The following is a 21,295-nucleotide window of genomic DNA, read 5'->3' as shown; positions in this document are numbered from 1 at the left end:
GAATGTGAAAACACAACCCATGTCTGTCTGATAACAAAGGAACCCAGAAGTCAGTTAAAAATACAGACACTATGAACTTTTTTGCACTAATTTTTATTTGAAATTTAAATTACCTTTCATACTTAGTGTTTTATACAGAATGACGCTTTTCATTAAATCAGTTATATCTGTGATTCTACATGTTCTTGTTGCCATTTGCCCTTGTAGGTGGGTACGACCTTCCTGCAGGTGAAAAACGCTAAGATCTGAGGAGTTTGATCAGTTGATGTTTTTTTCCCACGCGTAGGATAAAGAAGGATAGACCACACGGTGAGCCAGCAGAGAGAAACTGTTCACGCACAGCATTTTAAGCAAACACTTACACAACATGTATCACACGAAAAGCGCACCGGACCAGCGTGCAGCTTGACGGTTACAAATGAGAAGCCAATCAGAGGGCAGTTTGAGTGTTGTTACAGTGAGCCTTATATACGACATGAATTCAGAAACTGTCCATTCATTGATGCTGCTCCATAAAATCTGATGCGCCTATAGTGCGGAAATGACACGAATCTAGATTTCTCATGGAATTTTTCCTTAAATTTTCATTCAAAAACATGTTAAAAAGTTTGTTGAAATAAGTTTTTTTTTTAAAGTAACTCAAACTTTCATTCTGTGTCTTAAAAGTGGTTTGCTAAACCTTTTTGGGTTTGCACGGCAAAATTTAATATTTTCCTGCCTGCATTGTCTTTCGTCGCATGATTTTATGTCTCGTATGTGAACACAACATCGAGAAACGGCTAAACGACTAGAGTTGGTGCTGAATGGTGAGGTTGTGCTGATTTAAAAGATTCCACGTAAACAAGCAAGTCGTCTGTTAAACTGGAAATTTGAAAGTAGACAAAAATGGAGGTTTAGGCCCTACATTGCAAAAGGTTTTATTCAGTAAAGTACTTCAAGTCCTTTATAAATACGTGGGGGGGGGCTTCAGATCACTCACAGGTTGGTGACCTGGATGTTGGAGCATGACGATGATATGTTCAGACTATTATGAAAGCTCACACTAAAGTCGGGTAACCTTTTGGTTAGTTCATTGTTGGTTCATGTATTCCAATTCAATTCATCTTTCTGGTTTAGGTAATAATTGGTCAACATTTGCTCCAATATAATCTTGATGAGCTCAGGATAGGATGAGGAGTCCAGACTGGAGCTCGAACTCCCCCTTTCTTTGAGCAGAAGCTCTTCATCCTTGAGGAAATGGAGCTTTAAATAGATTTTCTATTCCTACATTCTGCTCCACGTCCACAGAAACGAGAAGGAGAGCGTAGGAGACACTCTTACCTCCCAGAGATGAGCCACGGTCGGAGCGTCCGCCCACGAGTGCTCAGCGTTCAGGCCGCTCTTCCCGTTCTTGTAGATCACGATGGAAAAGGATTTATCAAACCACCTGGATGAAAAAATATGAAAAAAACGTTTTTGTTAGCAACAACATGTGCTAAAACACGGCCCTCAACTTGCGTTGCAGATCATGTATGAGATAAAAACAATGCAGGCTGTTTATAGATGTTACCAGCAGAGAACCCTGAACACCCACTCCAATGAAGATCCTGTTTTCTGGAGTTTTCAACATGTTTTTGTGGCATTTTCATGTTGATGGGAATTAAGAATTTAAGATGAAAACTGAGTTTCTGAGTGTTTCTTTATTTGAATCGCGATGGATCAGGAGCGGTTTGAAAAGCTCAGGTTTGTGACGCAGCAGCTGAAGTGGGCGGGCCAAAGTCTCGCTGCTCCGCCCCTTTTTGATCATGCACTGTCAGACCAATAGATCCTTGAACGTCTTCGTTTTCCTCGTCTGAGCTGGAATCTGGATCAGAACTGTGCGGCCGGTTAACTCTGACGCTGCTCGCCATTTTTGTTGGACCGCTAATGTTAGGTTGGGGTTGTGAGGGGCTGTAAGCTGGGGGAGAGAGTGTAAACAACAGTCCCGCCAACAACTCAGAGGTGAATTTCTGATGAACTCTTGCCGCTCTGCAGAAACTATGTCCTAGAAAACGACACAGGCTTTTGAATTTGGCAAAATTAAAAGACAACTGGGAACACTTTGAAAATAGATCAAATATAGTCGGGGCGGCCATGGTGCAGTGGTAGGGCGGCCGACCTCTAATCAGAAGATTTCAGGTTCGATTCCTGCCTTGTTTCGAAATGTCCTTGGGCAAAACACTGAATCCCACCTTGCCTCCGGTGGAAGGTTGTCGCCAGTGTTCGGCAGCGGAGCCGGCATCAGTGTGTGAATGGGACTGTGACTGTAAAGCGCCTTGAGCCTTCGAGGAAGGTAGAAAAGCGCTATCCAGTATACGGCATTTACCGTCTACCAATGGCAAGTAAGCTTTTCCCTCCTTACCGGTCGTAGCATTTTCCGTGCAGCAGAGACTTGGCGTAGCGGTCCAGGTTTCCTGTTGGGTCATCACCCTTCATGCCCTGAGCCTCATCGTCCAAAGTCACAAAGAAGGCGGCCTTCTCAATGATGTCCAGAGACCTTTTGTTGACCCCAGAGCTGAAGTGCTCTTTCCTAATCTGAGCCCAAGGAACCCTGAGAGGAGACAAAACAAACAAACAAACAAACAAAAAAAAAGACTTCACAACTGGTCTGACTGGGAAACAACAGAAATCTCTTGACAGGAAGCAGCTGCACAACAGACTTAAACCATCTTCTGGAAAACTGGAAAAAAACAAAACATTTATCAGCTCTGTGATAAATTCATGCTGAAGAGTGTGGGAAGTTTGTGGACCGGTAAGATAAGATACCCTGTACCCCCCATGTAGCTTATCTTCTGCTATGTAAAGTGAGTACGCTGGTTGCTGCCTCCTCTTGTTTCTTTTCATTCCCTTTCTGTAGATAAGTCAGTCAGGCTTGTTTCTATTTTAGGATGGCTGCACGGTGGAGCAGCGGTTAGCGCTCTTGCCTCACATAAAGAATCCCCCCAGTTCAAGTCCCGGCTGGGGGACCTGAAACAGAACGTCAACGGGGGACCTTTCTATGTGGAGTTAGCATGATCCCCCCCGGGAATGCGTGGGTTCTCTCCAAGACTCCGGCTCCCTCCCACCGTCCAAAATCATGCTTCATAGGTTAATATGATTTTTTCACGTGATCTTTTGGTATATTAATATATACTGTACTAATATGATGATAATAAATAAGTGTTTCTTTTCAATAAAATGACAAGAGTAAAGACATGTCAATGTTTTTCTTTTAACTATTTTATTTCTAACTTGTAAACTTTTGAGAGGAAATAATTTTATGAGGAGGAAAATATAAGTTATTTTAGGTTTAAGTTTATTTATTCTGGAATAATATTTTCAGTCTATTTTCATATTTAAGTAAAAAAAAAGGTTCAGTTTTAAAAGTTTAGCTTTAATGTGTTGATCCTGTTCGGCCCGCGACCTTCAGCGAGTTTTAGATTTTGGGCCCCTGAGTTAAACGGTTGAAAATAAACGTGCAACACTCAGACTAGGTTTGGTTCCTCAGATGAAAAAAGTGACCGTTACAGCGTCAGAAATAAGGAAAAAAAAAGTAATATTTGGTTGTCCTCCCCAATTTTTGGTTGTCCTTCCAAACCAATATTCAACAGCAATGAAACCTACTCAGATGTCAGTTCTTACATCTTTATTTCTTCTATACATCTAATCTCATCTGCCTCTTATGACGGACATTTAAAAAACTATTGAAAACAAACATTTTACTAAATATTGAGGCATCTGGTTACACAAAGTATTGCCATGTAAATCAAATACTGTTACGGTTAAAATGAAAATACTTTATCTTACCGTATAATATATCAGAAAATTGATGACATTAACCAACACAGTAACCTCATGAGGATTTTTAAAATTTAGAACACTTGTATGGACTGGGACAAGTACAGCATTCCAAATATAAAGTAATATTTATATGTGATGAAAAGTTATGATATAACATCTATTTTAAATAAACACATCTGTAAATGATACCATGTTTACATTGTGCTGCAGTAGCAGTAAAGACTAATATCCTTTTCAACAAGACATACAGGTGCAATGCTGACTTTTTGCGATGTCTTCGGGCGACTTGGTTCGTTCGGAAGTCACGTGACATCGTTCGCGTACATTCTGTTTTATCTTAAAAAAGTCGGACGTCGGTTTCCCAAAAACTTTGAAAAATAGTCGAAAAATACCAAAATGTTGAATAAAAGACCAGGTCGTCACACAGACAACCATCAGGTTCATTTTTGGTTGTCCTCCGTGAAACAACAGGATAACCGCTTATTTCGAACGCTGCCGTCAGTGAGAAGAGTGCAGAGGAGAGGGTCGGATGGCGGCCGCAGGACAGAAACGGCGGGATAGGCGTTACCTGTCTCCAGCAGTGAGGGCTCCCAGTTTCTCCTCTCCAGGGAGCGGGGGGGAAGGGTCATCCAGGATCCACTGGATCTGGTGTTCGATTTCTCTGGCAGACAGCAGCCGGCCGGCTCTGTACACCCACAAGCGGTAATAGCGCCCTCTGCTGTACACGGCCACGAACTCGCTGTCCTGCCAGTGCTGCAGCACGTCTGTGAAGAGCAGCAGAGCTTGGTCACTCCTCCAGGACCAAAGGTTGGTTTTTGTCAGCCAAACTCTCATCTGAATGCATTTACAGCAGTCAAACTAAGACTATGAATGTGTGACAGACAAGACACCCGAGTGACGGCACAGAGACAGCTCTGTGTGTGTTTCTACTCCTGATTATCTGTATAATAACCAGCATTCATTTTATCATCTATGTGGGGAAACACAGACTCTTTCAAGTATGTCAGAAAATAAAATAAGATCTCATCAAACTGTGTAATCCAAACACTGAAAGCCTCTTTTCTCTTTCTGATGTTCCTAAATGTTAATCCACCTTCTGCTTAGGCGTTTCAAACCTGGCTACACGTTTGTTTGTTTGGACTCTATAGAGACGAGCTGAGCGGGAAAAAGTCCACGGCCTGCATGCGGTTACCGGTCTCCACTCCGGGGGTGCGCGTGGTGTTGAACATCCTCTCGCACTGAGCTGCACACAGAGGGATGACGGTGCCCGGGACGCGACTCTGGTGAACACAAACGCGTGCGTCACTGCCTGAACTGGCACAGAGGTGTGGAAATGCCTCATGAAGCCTCACCGGCGTGAGCTCCTCCCTGTTCACCATCCTGCGGTAGAGCAGCAGAGCGGTGATGGTGTTGCCCGCCCTGGCCGCCTGCACTGAGGTCGGAGTCACGTACAGGAAGTCCTGACAGGAAAGAACACGTCAGGTTTAAAACGGTTTTAGGAAAAAATGACGCCGGAAAAAGCCTTATCTTTGTTCTGAATGCTGACGGTTTTTGGAAAAGTATCACAGCAAAAGTATGAGCAGCAGTTAAAGCTGGTTACCATCCCATAGTAGTTACTGTTGACCATTATTGGGCCCCGGCCCCTGAGGTAGATGTATTCCTCCCACCAGTCACTGACCTAAACAAAGGAGAAGCTTTTTATTCTGGGTTATTTCAAACCCAGATCCCCTAAAAAAAATCTGCAAGATTAGAAAAACACTGAAAAGCATCACAACTTTCAAGAAAAACCCAGAACACCAGAACTAAACACTTTCAAAGTAAAAGTCAAGCCTCCGTTGGGATATTTCCATCTTCCCTTTCTTAACCACGCCTACCAACTCACTAAATAAATATTTCTTTATACCGATTTACAGAAAGTATCAGGCGGAAACAAATAAAAATGTTAAATAAGCTGACAGAAAAATGTTAAAAGTCCCACTCTGATCATCTTTTGATCGATTTTCAAAGCGTTCCCAGTCATGTCTCAATTCTGATGATGCCGGTTTTTTAGCAAAAATCCAAACACCCGTGTCGTTTTCGAGGACACAGTTTAGGGACTAATGTCTATGAGCAACCCCGCCCCCCTTCCCCTCTCTGTTAATGAGAGCTCAGAGGAGGGAGCTTGTAGCCCGCCCAGCGTATATACTACATAACAAATAGATTATTTTTTAAACACCATTTTTCATTCACTTCTGATTCAAAACTATTTGAATAAAGAAATTCCGTATTTCCCTGAAGCATACGCTTTTTTTTTTCTTACTCTCAGGAGCAACTCATTTGAGATTTTTTTCAAACATATTTTGGCTCCACTGATGCCCTTTAGCAGTTGTTTCCTACTGACTAGAGGGCGCTGTAGGTGTGTGCATCAGTATTTGCTACTGACAGCAATGCAGAAGAAGTCCAAAACAATTAAGATCAGACTTTTCTCCTCCTGAACTTTACGTTTTTCTTATTTGCGTCGACACATTATCCTTCTTTGTTTTTATTTTTCCCTTCCTCAGACTTCCCGTTATTCAGATGCCGCTCCTAAAGAAAAACAAAAAAAGGCTGAAAGATGTCATGAATGTGGAGATGAGAAGACCAATCCTTTCATAAAGCTCTTCAAAATGAATAAACCTGATCTTAGCATCCTTGTCTTCCGTACATTTTGACTGAGATTTACAGTCAATGCTTCCATGTAGCGATGAGGCTAAAACCTGGACGGTAGCTCCTCCCACACACGACAGGAGCTCCTAGTTTATCAACACATTCTTAGACAAACGTTAGACGTGCGTCAAAAGAAGCAGCAGATTGCAAATTTGACCCGTAAACAGCGATCAGCATTACTTTTACTTTGTAAAATACAGCACATGGGATTTTTTCTTCGCTTTTCTTAATTTTTTTTTATTGTTGATTCCCATCATCAGAAAAATGTTCAAAACACCAAAAACATCATTTTCATGGGAGAAAGTCTTTAAAAAAAGAGAAATGTTGCCTATTTTTTAACTACAACAAAAAAAAGTACTATTTTGTTTAGTTTAATTAATCCAAATTGAATTTAATCTCACACTCAAATGTTCACAGGCTTAAAAACAAAAACCCTGAAAGGATTCAAAGCACGTGTACAAACACAAATGCGATGAAAAAGCGGACACACACTGAAGTTGTGAGTGAATTATTGCTCCTACATAGTTGGTGGCCCACAGAGCTTTTAGTTTCAGGTAGCGCTGGAGACGGTTGCCGAGGCTGGACTCAAACTCATTGGCCAAGTCCGTCATCCGCTTATACTCAGGGTCAGTCAGCAGGGGGCGCACTGACTCCAAGTACTGAGGGAGACAAAAAAAACTATCCATTTTGTGAACAGTTTAGGCATAAGGTGAAGAAGCCGTGTGGGAGCTTTGGAAGCGTCTGACCCTGGTCAGCGTGTCTCTGACTGCAGGAACTGGGAGGTGAGGCAGAGAGGTCTGGTAGCTGTACAGCAGAGGCTTCCTTCCAGAGAGCAGCCGCAGCAGAGTCTGAGGACGACAAACATCCCAACAGTAAAGACCAGCTTGATCCTGCAGACGTGGAGAACCTTCTTCTGTGGCAGGGAAAGGACAAGCATCTTCAAAGGCGGAAAGCTGCTTCGCGTTCAGAGAATCGAAAAGATGAATAAAAAACTGCGAGGAGCAAAAGAGCAGAACTTTAGCAAAGTCCTCACAGGCTAGTCCTGCTTTACTGGGCCAAAAACCATGGAGGTCCTGTAACAAACACCTGAGTTTTATGCTGAAACTGTTTTGCCATAAAAAGGTGTTTAAAGTGATCAAAATTGTAATTATATTTATAAATTTAGAAAACCTTGAGGCAACAGAAGTATTTTATGGCTGAAACAGTAGAAGATGTCATCTAGAAGGAACAAACCAATGGATGTAATGAATCTATACAGTATTTTACAGTAAAAAACACTTTTACATTTAAGTTAACTATAAATATTTCCTGTTGGAACTTCCTTTCATCATAACTTTAGTCCAGTCGGTGAAGCCGACGTTCTGTGTAGTGTGGTGCATACAGAACCAGGCTCACCACCCAGACTTTAGTGGTGTTGGACACTCTGCCGTGCTGTTCGAACATCCACTGATGGTAAGAGAGCAGCAGCTTCAGGCAGAACCTCAGGGCCAGGATGAGGGAGAGCCACAGCAGGGTGCTGAAGACCAGCGCCGACACCATGGTTTGACCCTGGGCGCTCAGGGACACGTGGAGACTGCACAAGCAGAAAGGACCAGAACCCACCTCAGTATGGAACTACAGGCAAGGTGAGGCTATTCATCATAGAAAACAACAACTTCACACACATAAATGTGTCAGAAAATAACATTTCTCACAGGCCTTCCTTCCTTGACTTTAGGGGAATTGCAAAGCTAACAAAGGGATATGGCAATAATTATTGTATGAGCTACAGTTTGCTGACAGTAGAGAGAAAAATCCATCCATCCAGCCAGCGGTGCTTCCAGAGGCTATCCGGGCCCCTCCTGGGCGAAGGCTGGGGACATCCTGGACAGTCAAAGGCTCACAGTTACGCACCCATGCACACTCGCATTCACACCAAGGGACAATTTAGAGTCACCGATTAACCTAGGAAGCATGTTTTTGGACGGTGGGAGGATGCCAGAGTCCCCGGGAAAAAACCTGACAACATGCAAACTCCACATAGAAAGGCCCCCCCATTGGTGTTCTGTCTCAGGTCCCCCAGCCGGGACTCGAACCGAAAAAAGCATGAATGGCGCCGTAAGCGGGGGTTCCAGCCCCGGTCCCCGGGGCACACAGTGCTGCATTCTTCACACATGCTGGCCCGCCTGAGCACTCCTGGCTGTGATGACGGTCACTGTCTCTGCAGAGGTTCATGACAAACTGGATCCAGGATCCACCTTCTCCACTGGTGAGTAGACTTGCTAACATGCCACCGTCCTGACAAGCAGCGCTGGGAGACTCTGCATTGGTCGCTGCCGTCTTTGGGGGGTGTGTTTATCTGCTGATGGTACGCATGTTTGTCCTGTCCTCTGAAGTTATTAGAAAATAATAAAGAGGGGGGATAATCAATCAGCTAAAACCCTTAGAAACAGTTAGAGGAGAGGCCAATTGGAAAATAAGGGATGGTTCAAACGCTGAAACGCCGCCCACACGTGACTCCAGACTGACTCATCGGCTTCAAGTGGTGAGAATTTAACTGGATTTATTTGGACCTGTCTAAGGTGTGTGTTAAGGTGGATCTGCCACTGTGGTAGAACCAGCCCAAAGCAAACATTTATTAAAAAAAGCTCCTGTGGACTCGAAATGTAGCCTATAAAAACGGGCATTTTGATAACGGCTGAAGCATCAACACAGAGCAGAAATAAGAAAACTGCTTTCAAATCGTTCAGCACAAACAGAAATTTTATCCACATTATTGTGAAAAAATGTAATCATTTTTGTCACTCTGAAGCTTTCATTCATCCATGAATGTGTTTACATAACCAGAGAGACGTGCATTCCTCTGTTGGTTTAGTGATGTTCTGGCCTCTTTACTGAATTGACTGTGTTGATCACTAGACTTTGCTCTGCTCTGTTTTTTTTTTTTTTTTTTTTTTTTTTTTTTTTTTTTTTTTTTTTTTTTTTTTTTAACTTGTCCTGTCCAACAGCTAGGCAAACAGATGAGAGCTGAGGGCCTCTTGTGTTGGACATATTTTATTTTAACAAGAGGGGTTATTCATCTTCAGACAAACCAAAGGTATGTCTGAATAAACCCCTTTTGTAATTGAGGCCAAAATTTATTAATTTCAATCATGTTTGAAAATCTTTGGTGTTGGACCGGACGGAAAAGGAAAGAGGGGAAGAAGAGAGAGGGACGTTAGAGAGAGGGGGGGGTAGGAGGGTGATAATAGGAGGGGAAGGGGGGTAAGACCATGAAGCAGGATAGAGCAGACAGGTTTACTGGTTGTTAATCATTATGGTAAGGTTCAAATGTAGTACAAAAAGGGCGGGGCCTGTTCACACACACTCAAATATTATCAACACACCTGCTAGCCGCAAAAATGTCCACATGTCAACATGCACACAAAACAGATAGTGTTCACGAACGCATACCTATGCCTTTAAACCAACTAGTGTGAAATCTTTCATTCATTCAATCATGCAAACTATTAGTGCAAAGGTGAGCTAACACCTGTGCTCAGGTGAGTGTTTATGTTCTTCTAAAATGGATGGTGGAATGTGAAAAGAAGGAGGAGGAGCGCCCAGCCACCCCCACACCCATACCCCTGCCGCAGCAGCAGCGGCAGCCGGAATTCCCCCAACGCCACACGGGAACAGGCAGGGAACAACCGCCCCCCGGGCGACCAAGACCGCCACCCAGGCCAGGGCCAGCCGGACCGCCGCGAGGCCCCCAGAGCCAGAGAGCAGGGAGGCGCAGAGGGAAAGAGAGCGCCGCCCCAGCCCAGCCAGGAAAGCAGCCCCCCGCCGCGCCGGAAGAGCCCAACGCAGGGCCCCACCGGAGAGGGACGCCCACAGCCCCAGACGAGCACCCCACCACCACCCAGGAGTTCCGGGCATCCCCCCGCCCCGACCCCAGGTACGAGCCAGGACCCCCCAAGGGAGACCCGCTCCGCACTCCAGGCAGCCACCCACCCGGCCCACGGTTGGTCCAGGTAGGAGCAAGGCAGGGGCCCGCCGCCCCCGCCCAGGAGGGGGGAACCCCGGGGAAAAAAGGGCGGCCCACAAGGGATGTTATAAATATGGCCCGACCAGGCTCGGCCATGTTGGAAGTTTGGCGGGGCCCAGCGCCCAGGGGCAAGGACCAGGACCCACCCCCCAGGGACACGAACACCCCCGGCTCAGGTGTAATATGAACCCCCCCACCGTGCGGAGAGAGCACCGCCGGGCCCAGGGAGCCGGCACCCAAGGGACACGGCCGCCATCGCCAAGGGGCCCGCACCCCCCACCAGGGAAGGGGTAGGGGACAGATGGACCCAGGTCCCACCTTCCTTGTAAAATGTGTGTGCGTGTATGGGTGTTTGAGAGGGTGTTTGTGTGCATGTGTGTGTGTTTATGTTTGAATGTATATATTGAAGGGGGAGGGGTGTGTGTACTAAGGGGGGTGCGGTTAAAATTGGCGGGTAGGGCACTAAGGGGACATCTCCTGATTACTCACAGTGATGTCCCCTCACCCTCCACACCAAGGGGCCCTAAATGTCTAAGGTGCGGTTAAAATTGGCGGGTAGGGTGCCAGGAGGACATCTGCTGCTTGCTTGCAGTGATGTCCAAGCACCCCCCCTACCAAGGACCCTACATGTCTAAGGTGCAAATAAAACCGAAAGAGGGGGGGCCCACTCCATACGGCAACCATAGGAGGGGGGCCACTCCCAAGTAGCCCCCCCCCTTTGCTCTGCTCTGTTTATGCACATTTTATCTATGGACACTGTGGACGACAGGTCGTAGCAAACACTTGTACGACACACAACACTTAGACAGGGGGAAGTAGGTGAGATGCAGTTTTCAACCTCCCCGAAGTCCTGCGAGCGGCACAAGGGCTTGGGAGTGCCGTTTAAATGACAAATGTGTGCTCCTTACATGCAGCCTGACTGTTCAAAATTAGGAGTAGACATTAAGAGTAAGAGTAGGTCCTTACCTCCACACCCGTGTCTGTCTGTGAAACTACATACACCCCGGCCTCGTCAACCGCCGTCTGAGTGACGCTTTCAAAGGAAAGTCAATGTAAACGCCAGTAAACCCTCGTTTCTGGCGTTCACACTCAAAACTCTTGTGTCGACACGTTGCTACCCAGTTTTTGATTGTCTGTTTTCAGGCTCTATGCACAGACCGTACAGGTGTTCAATAACCCCCCTTAACACTCATAAAGGTCAACCGCTGTACGGGTACATCTGACTAAAGCTACATTCACACCAAACAGGATTCACACGACAGGGGTGGCCAGTTTCAAAGTTAATTCAATTACGCCTGGGCGATAAATCGGTTGAATGAATTCATTCGAATTCTTTGTTCCGGGTGATTTCAAAAATAACTAAATCGAGTTTTTATGTGGTGCATTTTTGGCTCCCCAGAGCTTCCGTGGCGTAAGTATGGCACGCGACAAACAACGACATCATAGCACACACGAAACAGCAAGCGACAGCATGGCTACCGGTGAATGTGGGAAGTTTGTTCCCAAGAAAGGAATATAATGTGATGTGGGTTTACTGCCACAGACGTGGAGGAAGAGACCCCCCCCCACGCTGCAACATTTGCCTAAAGCCCATCAGAGTCAAAGGCTCTCACTCGCGTGGCACGCGCTCAGTCTAGTTCATTAGTTAGGTAGTCAGTTGTTACCGTTAGTTGTTAATAAAGAATAGGGCTGCAGCTATCGATTCTTTTTGTAATCAATACATCTAGCACTTAATCGATCGATTAATCGAGTAATCGGATAAAACGACTTGTGTGTGTTTTTGAACGACCAAAACAAATAATGCACAACAAAAATGATGTGGTCGTAAAATGAACAAGCATTTGATTTTAAAGAACCGCTCTGATGCAAATGTTACTTTTGGTGTTTGTAAGTTGGTCTTGAGAAGTGGTGGAGCTAGAACATTTTGTAGGGGGGGGGACAGAAGACTTTGAAAGGGTGCCACAACACCAAAATGGAAGGCCATTAAAAATAAAAGAATCAGAAAAACATATTTGATCATTATCATTGTTTATATTTTGTGTAAAAATAATGCTTTTGTTATTTTTGCAATGCTTAAAGAAGCCTCGCGGTCTGCCGAAAGGCGAGCTACCGCCTGTCCCAGCCCCTGCCTCTCGGCGCCCCCTCCATGCTCTTAGCTGAGTGTCCCGCGGGGTCCGAAGTGTTTACTTTGAAAAAAATTAGAGTGTTCAAATCAGGCCCGGTCGCCTGAATACCGTAGCTAGGGGCAGAAATCCAATTAAAAAAAATAAAATCAGAGATTTATCTTTATTTTTGCCCAGCCCTAAATTCAATGTACAGACGCTATCAGAGGTCCTGCAGAACGACGTCCCAGTGGAAGTGCGTTTCGGGCATCTCAGCAATAATTCTGATGCTCACCAGGTCCAATGTTTCCTGAGTTCAAATATCTGAACTTTGGGAACTGACCCGTGATGCGTTGACGATGTAATCAGCAGTTGGAGGCCAAAACCGTCAGAAACAACAAAAAAATGTCCTCTAATCTTATTCTTATTTGTATTTTTTCCCCCCTTGGACTAATGCAGGACGGCAAGTCGTCAAACTGGGTCACAGAGAGACGGAAGCGGCGCTGAAAGTCTCCGTCATTCAGACGCAGCTCCGGCAGTAGAGGGTGAAGCTGGGAGAGTCTCTGAATGATGTCATGAACCCAGACATGGAGACGTGGTGATCACTGATTTTTTAGTAGAGCTCTACAAAATCAAAATAAAAAACCTCTCAACATCATCCGTGTCTTCCATGTAGCAATAACGCTAAAAACTGTGGGCAGTAGCTCCTCCCACATGCGACAGGAGCAGCAGGTTTGTGAACACATTTTTTTGGAGCATGCGTCCAGCTGAAAATTTGCCGTGGGTTTAAAAAGTTTTTAAAAAGCGGCAGCAGACGTGAATATTGCAAGCGATTTACGTTTGGTGTGAGTGCTTGAAGGCTTGAATGGGGATGAATATGTCACTGTAGGCCTGAATGGTTTTGTGTCCAAGTCAAACACAATGATGTGAACAGTCCATGCCACAAAACTACCACTCGTGCGTTTCTCTGCCTTTAAGTTTGAGTGAACCTCAAATCTGCAGAGTGGAGATGCAGCTGAGCAGCTTCTTGTTCTGACGGTAACTGGATTTCAGCCTGGATCAAACTAGACTTCTCATTCTTTGCTTGTCTGCTTCTTGACTCAGTCTTTTACTCGTTTCTGTGCCCTTAGACTCATGGTTTCAGCAGATGGCTGCCCTTCCGGAGCTGCTTCTGCTGAAGGTCTCTACCCATTTTCTCCGCGGATTTTATCCGCCAGATAAAGAAACCCGAACACAGTCTGTTACTTTGGCACCTTTGCTTAAAGAACTGGAACTGCTCCAGATTCATTTCCTCTGGTCAACAGCTGATCTTTGACGGTCAGAACAGACCAAACGACCTTCAAAGCAACAACAACAGCCCTTTGAAGGTCAAAGGTGAGCCGGTACCTCAGTGGAAGACGCTGCTGTATTTCAGCGATGAGCCCCATGCTGGGATCCGACTGCATGTAAATGGTAGCCAGGATTCCTATGGCAACAAAGAGCCAGGAGGAGGGGCTGGCGGGGTACACTCCTTTAATGACTCTGTTCTGTAACCACAGGAAACAAGCGTGATTATACATTTATGACGACAACGTTTACACACACACAATCACAACTATTTTGCATCAACACAAGAAAACACTGGAAAGAAATTCCAGAAATGTCGTGAGGTAAAAAAAGTGTCCATCGCTGATTCTGCAAGTTGTTCTGGTTATAAATCTGACGTTGGTCTGCGATGGTCAATAGAGATACACTCCAACTGTGAGAGACGGAATGCAAAAAAGAATCCAGGAAATCCCATTGTCTGTTTTTTAAAGAATGTTTGTGTTATATTGGTGCAGAAATGATGCACCTCATCACTGACTAAAGTTCACTATAATCCTTTCTTTGTAACCCTGGTTGGTGATGTCAGAGGTCAAAGGCTTCCTGTAGGTTTTCACACACTGTAGCAGCTGTTTCGGCCCATTCCTCCATGCAGATCTTCTACAGAGCTGTGATGTTTCCACTCCCCTGTTTCACAGTAGGTATGGTGTTCTTCAGCATTTTTCTCCTCTTTGATTAAAGTCCTTGAATGTCACCTGTTTGAACTGTTATCTGCATACATGACAAACCCTTAAACATTCGGACCGTAACCTCTCCACCATGACCAAAACCAAATCAAGTTTGGAGTTTGAGTGTTTATAATGTTAGATGCTCACAAAAGAGCAGGATTCTGATCTATTCACACATGTTTGAGTATTCCTCTATAAACCTGCTCTCTGAGCAGCATGAAAACATGAATCACAAATTGAGGAACAGCCCCTTCCAGGAAGAGTCTCTGCTGCTAGCCCCGCCCCCAGGCTAACACACACCCACTTTCTCCTTGGAGCTAGCAGTGATCAGTAAAACACTTTCATTTTCTGTGCACAATCTGCACATCCATCTTTGCTAAAGTTCAGATGTTGTTGTTTTTGTGGGCGAAATACAGAAACGCTGGTGAGGCCGACTCTAGGATGACGTCATGAAATGGGCGGCACCCACAAGGGTTGAAAAGCGGAGCCTCAAGGCCCGTACACACCGGGACGAATATTCGCCAGGCGTTATTCGCCAGCGTTTTTCGCCACGTTTTTTGTGTTCACACCCAGGCGATTTTCGCTGACGATGAGTGGAGTGAACATGCAATTTCATTCCCTGACATTAGATGGCGCTTAATGTAAAACAGAAATACTCCTGTACACAAGGTGGCGCTGCGCAACTTTACGCTTCTGAAAGTCGCTTTTCACTCAGAAGAAGAGAGCAAGTATTTACACGCTTGTCAGAATCAAACAAAGAAAACATGAATATTTCAAGCACCAGTAGCTCCAACTGGTGCTTGGTTCGGGGATATTTTAGAATGTCCGTCATTATTGCTTCGCAGCTGTGTGTAGACGCTACTTGGCGTCTATCTTCTTCGCTGGTATGTGTGCTCAGCAAGGCAGTTTTGTGTTTGAGCGCCCCCAAGTTGTGTTTTACTGTAACTTCAGAAGCTCCAGACACGTGAGCAAAAGCGCCATTCTCATTGGTCGAGTAGATTTCGACGCGACGCGTCGAAAAAAAAAAAACGAGGCGTTTTTTTTTTTTTGACGCTTTAACGCCTGGCGTTTTTTCGCGTCGGTGTGCACACTCTCATTGGTGCCCTTTGTTTAGTCACGAGGCGTTAAACGTCGGCGAAAATCGCCGGCGAAATTCGTCCCGGTGTGAACAGGCCTTCAGGCATCGAGTCGTCTTACTTCTGGGTAGAAAAATGAGCTGTGAAAATAAACTCACATATTCCTTGAAAACGATGTTCTTTAGTGTGTCAAAGGTGATATATTAAAAAAAAAAAAAAAAAAAAAAAAAAAAAAAAAAAGGTGATATATTATTATATATATGGACAAAGTTTACTGAAAGGCTTAAGAACAGCATGATACAGGCTCTTTAATACAGGTAAAAGGGGAAGATGCAAAATAAATACAAATAAATTCTTTAAAAAAAAAAAAATCATAGTATGGGATCCCCCCCCCCATTCAGTCTGTCACAGTTTAGGTTTATCAATGATGAACATTAAAGACCAAACCCAGCCTTCTGAGTGAAACAACTTGCAGAATCTGCTACTGATAATGCCCCACCCCTACTTTAACAAGAAGGTCTATTTGTATTCATTAACAGAGACCTAAACACCCCCCCCACACACACACATCCTCACCCTCATGCGGCTGACACGTTTCTTCCAGGAACGCACGCCGGACAGGTAGATCTGGTTCAGGGCCTGGTAGGACAGCTGCAGGTCGATGCCTTCAGGAGTGATGGTGAACTGGAACGCCACCGCCTGGTGAGCCTCCGCCATCGCTGTCAAAGCACAAGTTGGCATATTTTTAAAATCACCAGATTTAAGTTACTTAACTTTTAATTAAAGTGGAGTTTTAGCACCGTTACAACTTGATATGTTCATTTTGAGCCCGCTGGCAGATCAGAACAATCCTCTGACAAACCATGGCGGGTTTCAAGTACCAGTGAAACCCTCGGTCAATGATATCATCAGGTACTCCATTTGAAAGTTACTCTACATGTTCTGTTGGAACTTCTCCTCACCGTTGACCACAATCTCCTTGTAATTGAACATTTCTGTCAGTTATGCCGAGTAAAGAAACATCCTGCAAATCTCTGGACCTCACTGGAGGATCTGTTTATTCCTGACTTTAGACCTGATCGCCTTCAATTTGACCGACTGACACAAACCCTGATCATGATACTGCCCCCACAGCAATGTTCTGAACTGTGCTACAAAGTCAGAAACAATTATTTTATATCATAACACAATCAAATAAGCAAAAAAAAACAACAAAAAAACAGCTAAAATCTAAAACATCTTTGGTTCATACTCTTTTTGATGTAAAAAAAAAACATTATTTTATTCATTTTTTTACCCCTGAACTCTTCGGTCCCATCAGCTTCATTTCTGGAGCATTTTTCATAGAAACATTTGCAACACAAAGTGCTTTTCGAGCCACAAGTGCAATAAAACTCAACTACACAATAAGCAGAGAAAATAAAGCCATTAAAAATTAAAGAGAAACCATCAGAAATGTATTGAGCTGAATTACTGTCATCTATTTTTTATGAAAATAACCGCAGAGCAAAAAAAAAAAAAAAAAAAAAGTAAAGTGCTGTAGAAAGCATTTTTAAATACAAAAAGGTTTGAGTAAAAACTAGAAGAACAATAAGGAAAAAAAGGTACAAAGAAAAAATATTTTTAAACGTAAAATCCTTAAGAGGTTAATTTGATCAAACACTGCATTTAATATTATTAAACTCTAAAGGAAAAATGTCAGGCATGTAAATGAATACTAAGAATGTTCAGTAAATGATTGTTTTCCATGAGTAACAGGCAGAGCTCTTCCTGTAGCAGACAGCAGCCATCAACAGCTGATGCACAGAGACGTCAGCGTCACAGACAACAGACAGACTGTTCCTGTTATCCAACAGCATGACCGCACAGAACACAGAGATCCAGCCATCCTCCACACTTCAATCCCCTTAATGTTTCCTCCCAGGCAGGGAGGAATCCTGCTTCATGTGCCTCACCTTTCATGCACACACCCCGCCCGTGGCCCTCTGTTATTCTAACCGACTCCTTTTATTGTTGGATCACTACTCGTTTGGTTAGTTTCCTCCGCATGCACGTGTTGCAGAGCAAATGTTTCAAAATCCAGAGATGACGAAGGGGGTTGGAGTCACGTTCTGCGCCCCGTGGTCACACGGGGAGGAAAGCTCGCTAAATGGGGGATCTGTTCTCTTTTTCTGGACTCAGCCAAGCGGCTATAACCCCCTCCCATTACCCAATGCTCCTCTTCAGCGTGTGAAGAGGAGCGCACACGTCTCCTGACAACAAACAGCAAGCTTGTATTCTTGTAAATGATTTACAGTTGCAATCCAGACCTTAACCTCACATTCTATTTAAAAATAAAGTCACAGTTGAAACAGAGACTGTGTCCAAATTGGACGGCTGCGTTCAAGGATTGGTCCGGTGTATTTTTCATTGCTGTCCATATCCCAAGATGCATTGCGGCCGATCACAGAGAGTTTCTGACAACAGTGGCGGACTGTGAAGCGGGACCCGGAGTTGGAGATAATTACACCATTTTATATTTACTCTTCCAAGATTAAGAGTTGGATCAAATAAGCCAGGACATTTTTGAGGTACATGCCTTGTTCACTACTCCTCTCTGTTCGGGACTCACGGTTTCTTGGCGACGGGGAATTCGCCGATGGAACGGCGGGAATTATCTAAAGGCTAGAAGACTCGTCCAGATTCCCAGCTGTTAACATCCGGCCTACCCGCTCGATGAAGGATGCGGCCCTTGAATGTGGACACACCCAGAGTAGTGTATCCATGGCTGATCGTGTTTTTGAAAAATGTTGATACGGAAACATTTCAATGCATTCTCATCCCGGCTCTGCTTCCTCCACAGCAGAGCCCAGGCTGGACAGAATAGCTTCTCCCATCAATGCATGTTAAAAATATTTGTTTTTTTCCAAAGGAACACGTTCAGATCACTACAACCTTTCAAATCCTTTTAGACCCGTTTCAAGGCTTCCTTTAGTCTGTGAAGTGTTGCAGAAGGTAGCTGCGACACAACTAAATTAGTATTCAGAACAAAGTCAGATGTTTTCCAGAAACATTCTACTCAAACAGCTCAATGAAAGGTCTAATGGCGTGCTTATGGTTCTGGTCAGTTCGCTCCGTTGCTGCTTCTGGACCTGAAATCTGCATGTGATCCCGTGGCTCACATTACTGTGATTGTACGGCTTCAAGATGTTTATCGTCCGTTGTGCATTTGTTTGTCTCACACCACAGTGGAAGAACTTTTTATGTCATAGGTAGGTTCATTAACCTCTGAAATGTAGAAAATATCTTGTGGTGTTCCCCAGGGTTCAGTTCTGGGCCTTGTGTTATTTATTTTATACACAATTCCCAATTTCCTATCTTTTTTATGTGGATGACTTTCAGCTTTATTGATCCTACCCTGAAACTACAACACTGTGACCCATTTATTGGATTATTCAACAATAACCTGGGGATATTTCATATCCATTTACATTTAAATGCTCAGAAGACAAACTGAGTTTTACCCCAGAAAACAAAATCTCTTCGATCAAACACCTTGGCTCCAGCTGTGTAGCTGAAACATAAGGGTGTTGCTTGACAAATGCCCATCTTTGGAAGGACACTTTAAAGTAAAGAATTGCCTAAAATACAAAATACAAAAGCATCTCAGTCTAGACCAGACCTTGAAATGATTAATAAGACTTTTATTTCTTCTTGTTCAGATTAATATACAAAGCTTTTTCCCTTTTTTAGCAAAAGCCCTTAAGAACGTCTGCATGTACAAACACCTGCGTACATTGTTGACCTTTTAACCCCGTACTCTTTGGCCCTGAGGCCTTCAAGCCGAACACTATACAGATCTCAAAAAACAGCTACAGAACCAGAGGAGACCTTGCCTTTAGGCGGTCGCTCCTCGTCTTTGGAACGCCCTTCCTTTACCATAATTATTGTTTTTTACACTGCTTAGTCTGTCATTTATGTATGATGCCTAGTTGTAATATTGCGTGTTTTTACTATTATGAAGCGCGTTGTGACGTTTATCTGCTAGAGAAATAAAAATTGACTGACTGATTTGTTATACTTTTAATCAAACACTCTCCTTTTGGTGTGAAAATGACAAATCTTTTTGATTTCCGGTTTCCAGCTGCAGTGGCTTCCTGACAGTTCCTCCATATTTAAGTAAAAGTCTTCTTGAAGCAGGTTTTTACCCAGCATGCCACGCTACAGATAACCAACCAACCGGTGTTTCACTGAAAACCTCTAAAAACTATGACACAAAACCGGTTTTACCGGCACCAGCTAGTTTGACGACACGAAAGTAGCATAAATCACGAGGCCTAAATTATTTATTCACGTGAGAAATAACACCAAATATTGATTTCCCTAATAATAATACTAACATGTAGCTTGTATGAGTCTATGACGTCGTTAGGGCACGCGGCACGTGCACAAGCCAAATATAGAACAAACTACTCGTCTTTGTTTTTACGATCTAAAAATCAAAAGAAAAAAAACATTTACTGCTTCGACGAATGGCTCGTTACAGACAAGAACAACCCGATTAGAAGAAACGTAAACCGATTCAACGCGGCCAACACCGACTGAGAAAGTGGTTACCGGAACGCCCGAACTACTTTCACCAAAGAAAATAGTTCCACTGGCGTTTTGGCCCTGGGCAGATCTGCTTTCCATCACCGCCTTCCATCAGCAGCGGGCGGTCGGTAGGTCGGGGTGGGAGGACACATCCCTGCATTCATTTATTGCCCTCCGTACACCGAGTAGATGCACAACTATCATATTTACGTGTATAAATAGAAAAAGCAAGCGAACGCCTAAAATACCAAAGACGAGACAAGCACGAACAGAGAAAGCCTTTCAGCATCCGCCCAAAATGCACCCAGCCCAACCAAGAAAAAAAACGCCGGAAATCAAATTAACTTAATGGAGCTGAGCATAAACTGGAAGAAAAATGTCCCTCCGTGAATTTCTGCTTACCTGCGCTATTATTTTTGGGTGAAGTTCGGAGGGAGAACGGTTGGTTTCAGAGACGCAGGGGTTTGTTTGTTTGCAACGCGTTCTTTCACGCGCCTACACAGCGCACTGAGCTTCCGCCAACCAATCACAGGCAGCCGGTGCAAAGATGGTGTGGAAGCGAAGATGAGCGGCTCTGACAAAAAAAAGGCTTACCAAAAAAACGAGTCTCAGCATTGCTGTCAAATGATTTTACAGCTGACTGCAGATTATCATTGGAACAGGCTATTACCAAACTATAAATAATCAAATACGTAATATTTGTAAACAGAAAAATGTCTAGAGTTTCAAAAATACTTGGTTCTTAAGTTTAATATGTAGATGTGTGTATTTTGTATGTTTTGTCCCACAAATAAATTACTGTTTGGAATAAATGTTTCAACCTTTAAACAGAAAGGGGTACACTTAGGGGTGTAACGATTCACTTTAACAAGATTTCAATTCATATCATAAATTGTGGTTGACGATACGATTCAAACTTTACCATCCAATTTGATCCGATTGACATTTTTAGCCAAAATGTTCAACCAGTGTAATTCAGGGTGTATTCATACTGGAAAGTGGATTGGTCTGGACAAAGTCTGCTTA

The 21,295-nt window shown here is 44.0% G+C and overlaps 1 protein-coding gene and 1 long non-coding RNA gene across 2 annotated transcripts in view; one reads left to right on the top strand and one right to left on the bottom strand.

The window, feature by feature from the left end:
- The window catches only part of cpt1a2b (carnitine palmitoyltransferase 1A2b), a 37,305-nt gene extending 16,478 nt beyond the window's left edge, over positions 1–20,827 (bottom strand). The window contains exons 1-12 of the mRNA XM_004071865.5: positions 20,672–20,827; positions 16,274–16,416; positions 13,978–14,117; positions 7,879–8,056; positions 7,230–7,331; positions 7,005–7,142; positions 5,399–5,476; positions 5,151–5,258; positions 4,991–5,078; positions 4,367–4,562; positions 2,381–2,569; positions 1,321–1,426 (exon numbers count right to left, since the gene is read on the bottom strand). Of these exons, the coding sequence (XP_004071913.1) occupies positions 1,321–1,426; positions 2,381–2,569; positions 4,367–4,562; positions 4,991–5,078; positions 5,151–5,258; positions 5,399–5,476; positions 7,005–7,142; positions 7,230–7,331; positions 7,879–8,056; positions 13,978–14,117; positions 16,274–16,414 (1,464 nt within the window). The 5' untranslated portion in view covers positions 16,415–16,416; positions 20,672–20,827. The remainder of the gene's footprint in view (positions 1–1,320; positions 1,427–2,380; positions 2,570–4,366; positions 4,563–4,990; positions 5,079–5,150; positions 5,259–5,398; positions 5,477–7,004; positions 7,143–7,229; positions 7,332–7,878; positions 8,057–13,977; positions 14,118–16,273; positions 16,417–20,671) is intronic.
- Positions 15,769–16,068, top strand: LOC144994207 (uncharacterized). The gene is made up of 2 exons (XR_013657644.1): positions 15,769–15,892; positions 15,939–16,068. It is a non-coding gene; the product is annotated as an uncharacterized LOC144994207 (long non-coding RNA).
- Positions 20,828–21,295: the final 468 nt, after the last annotated feature.

This window comes from Oryzias latipes, chromosome 8, assembly GCF_053564925.1.
Source record: "Oryzias latipes strain Hd-rR chromosome 8, Olatipes_Hd-rR_3.1".
Taxonomy (NCBI): domain Eukaryota; kingdom Metazoa; phylum Chordata; class Actinopteri; order Beloniformes; family Adrianichthyidae; genus Oryzias; species Oryzias latipes.
The sequence above is the reverse complement of the archived record's forward strand: the minus strand, read 5'-3'. Positions and strand labels throughout refer to the sequence as shown.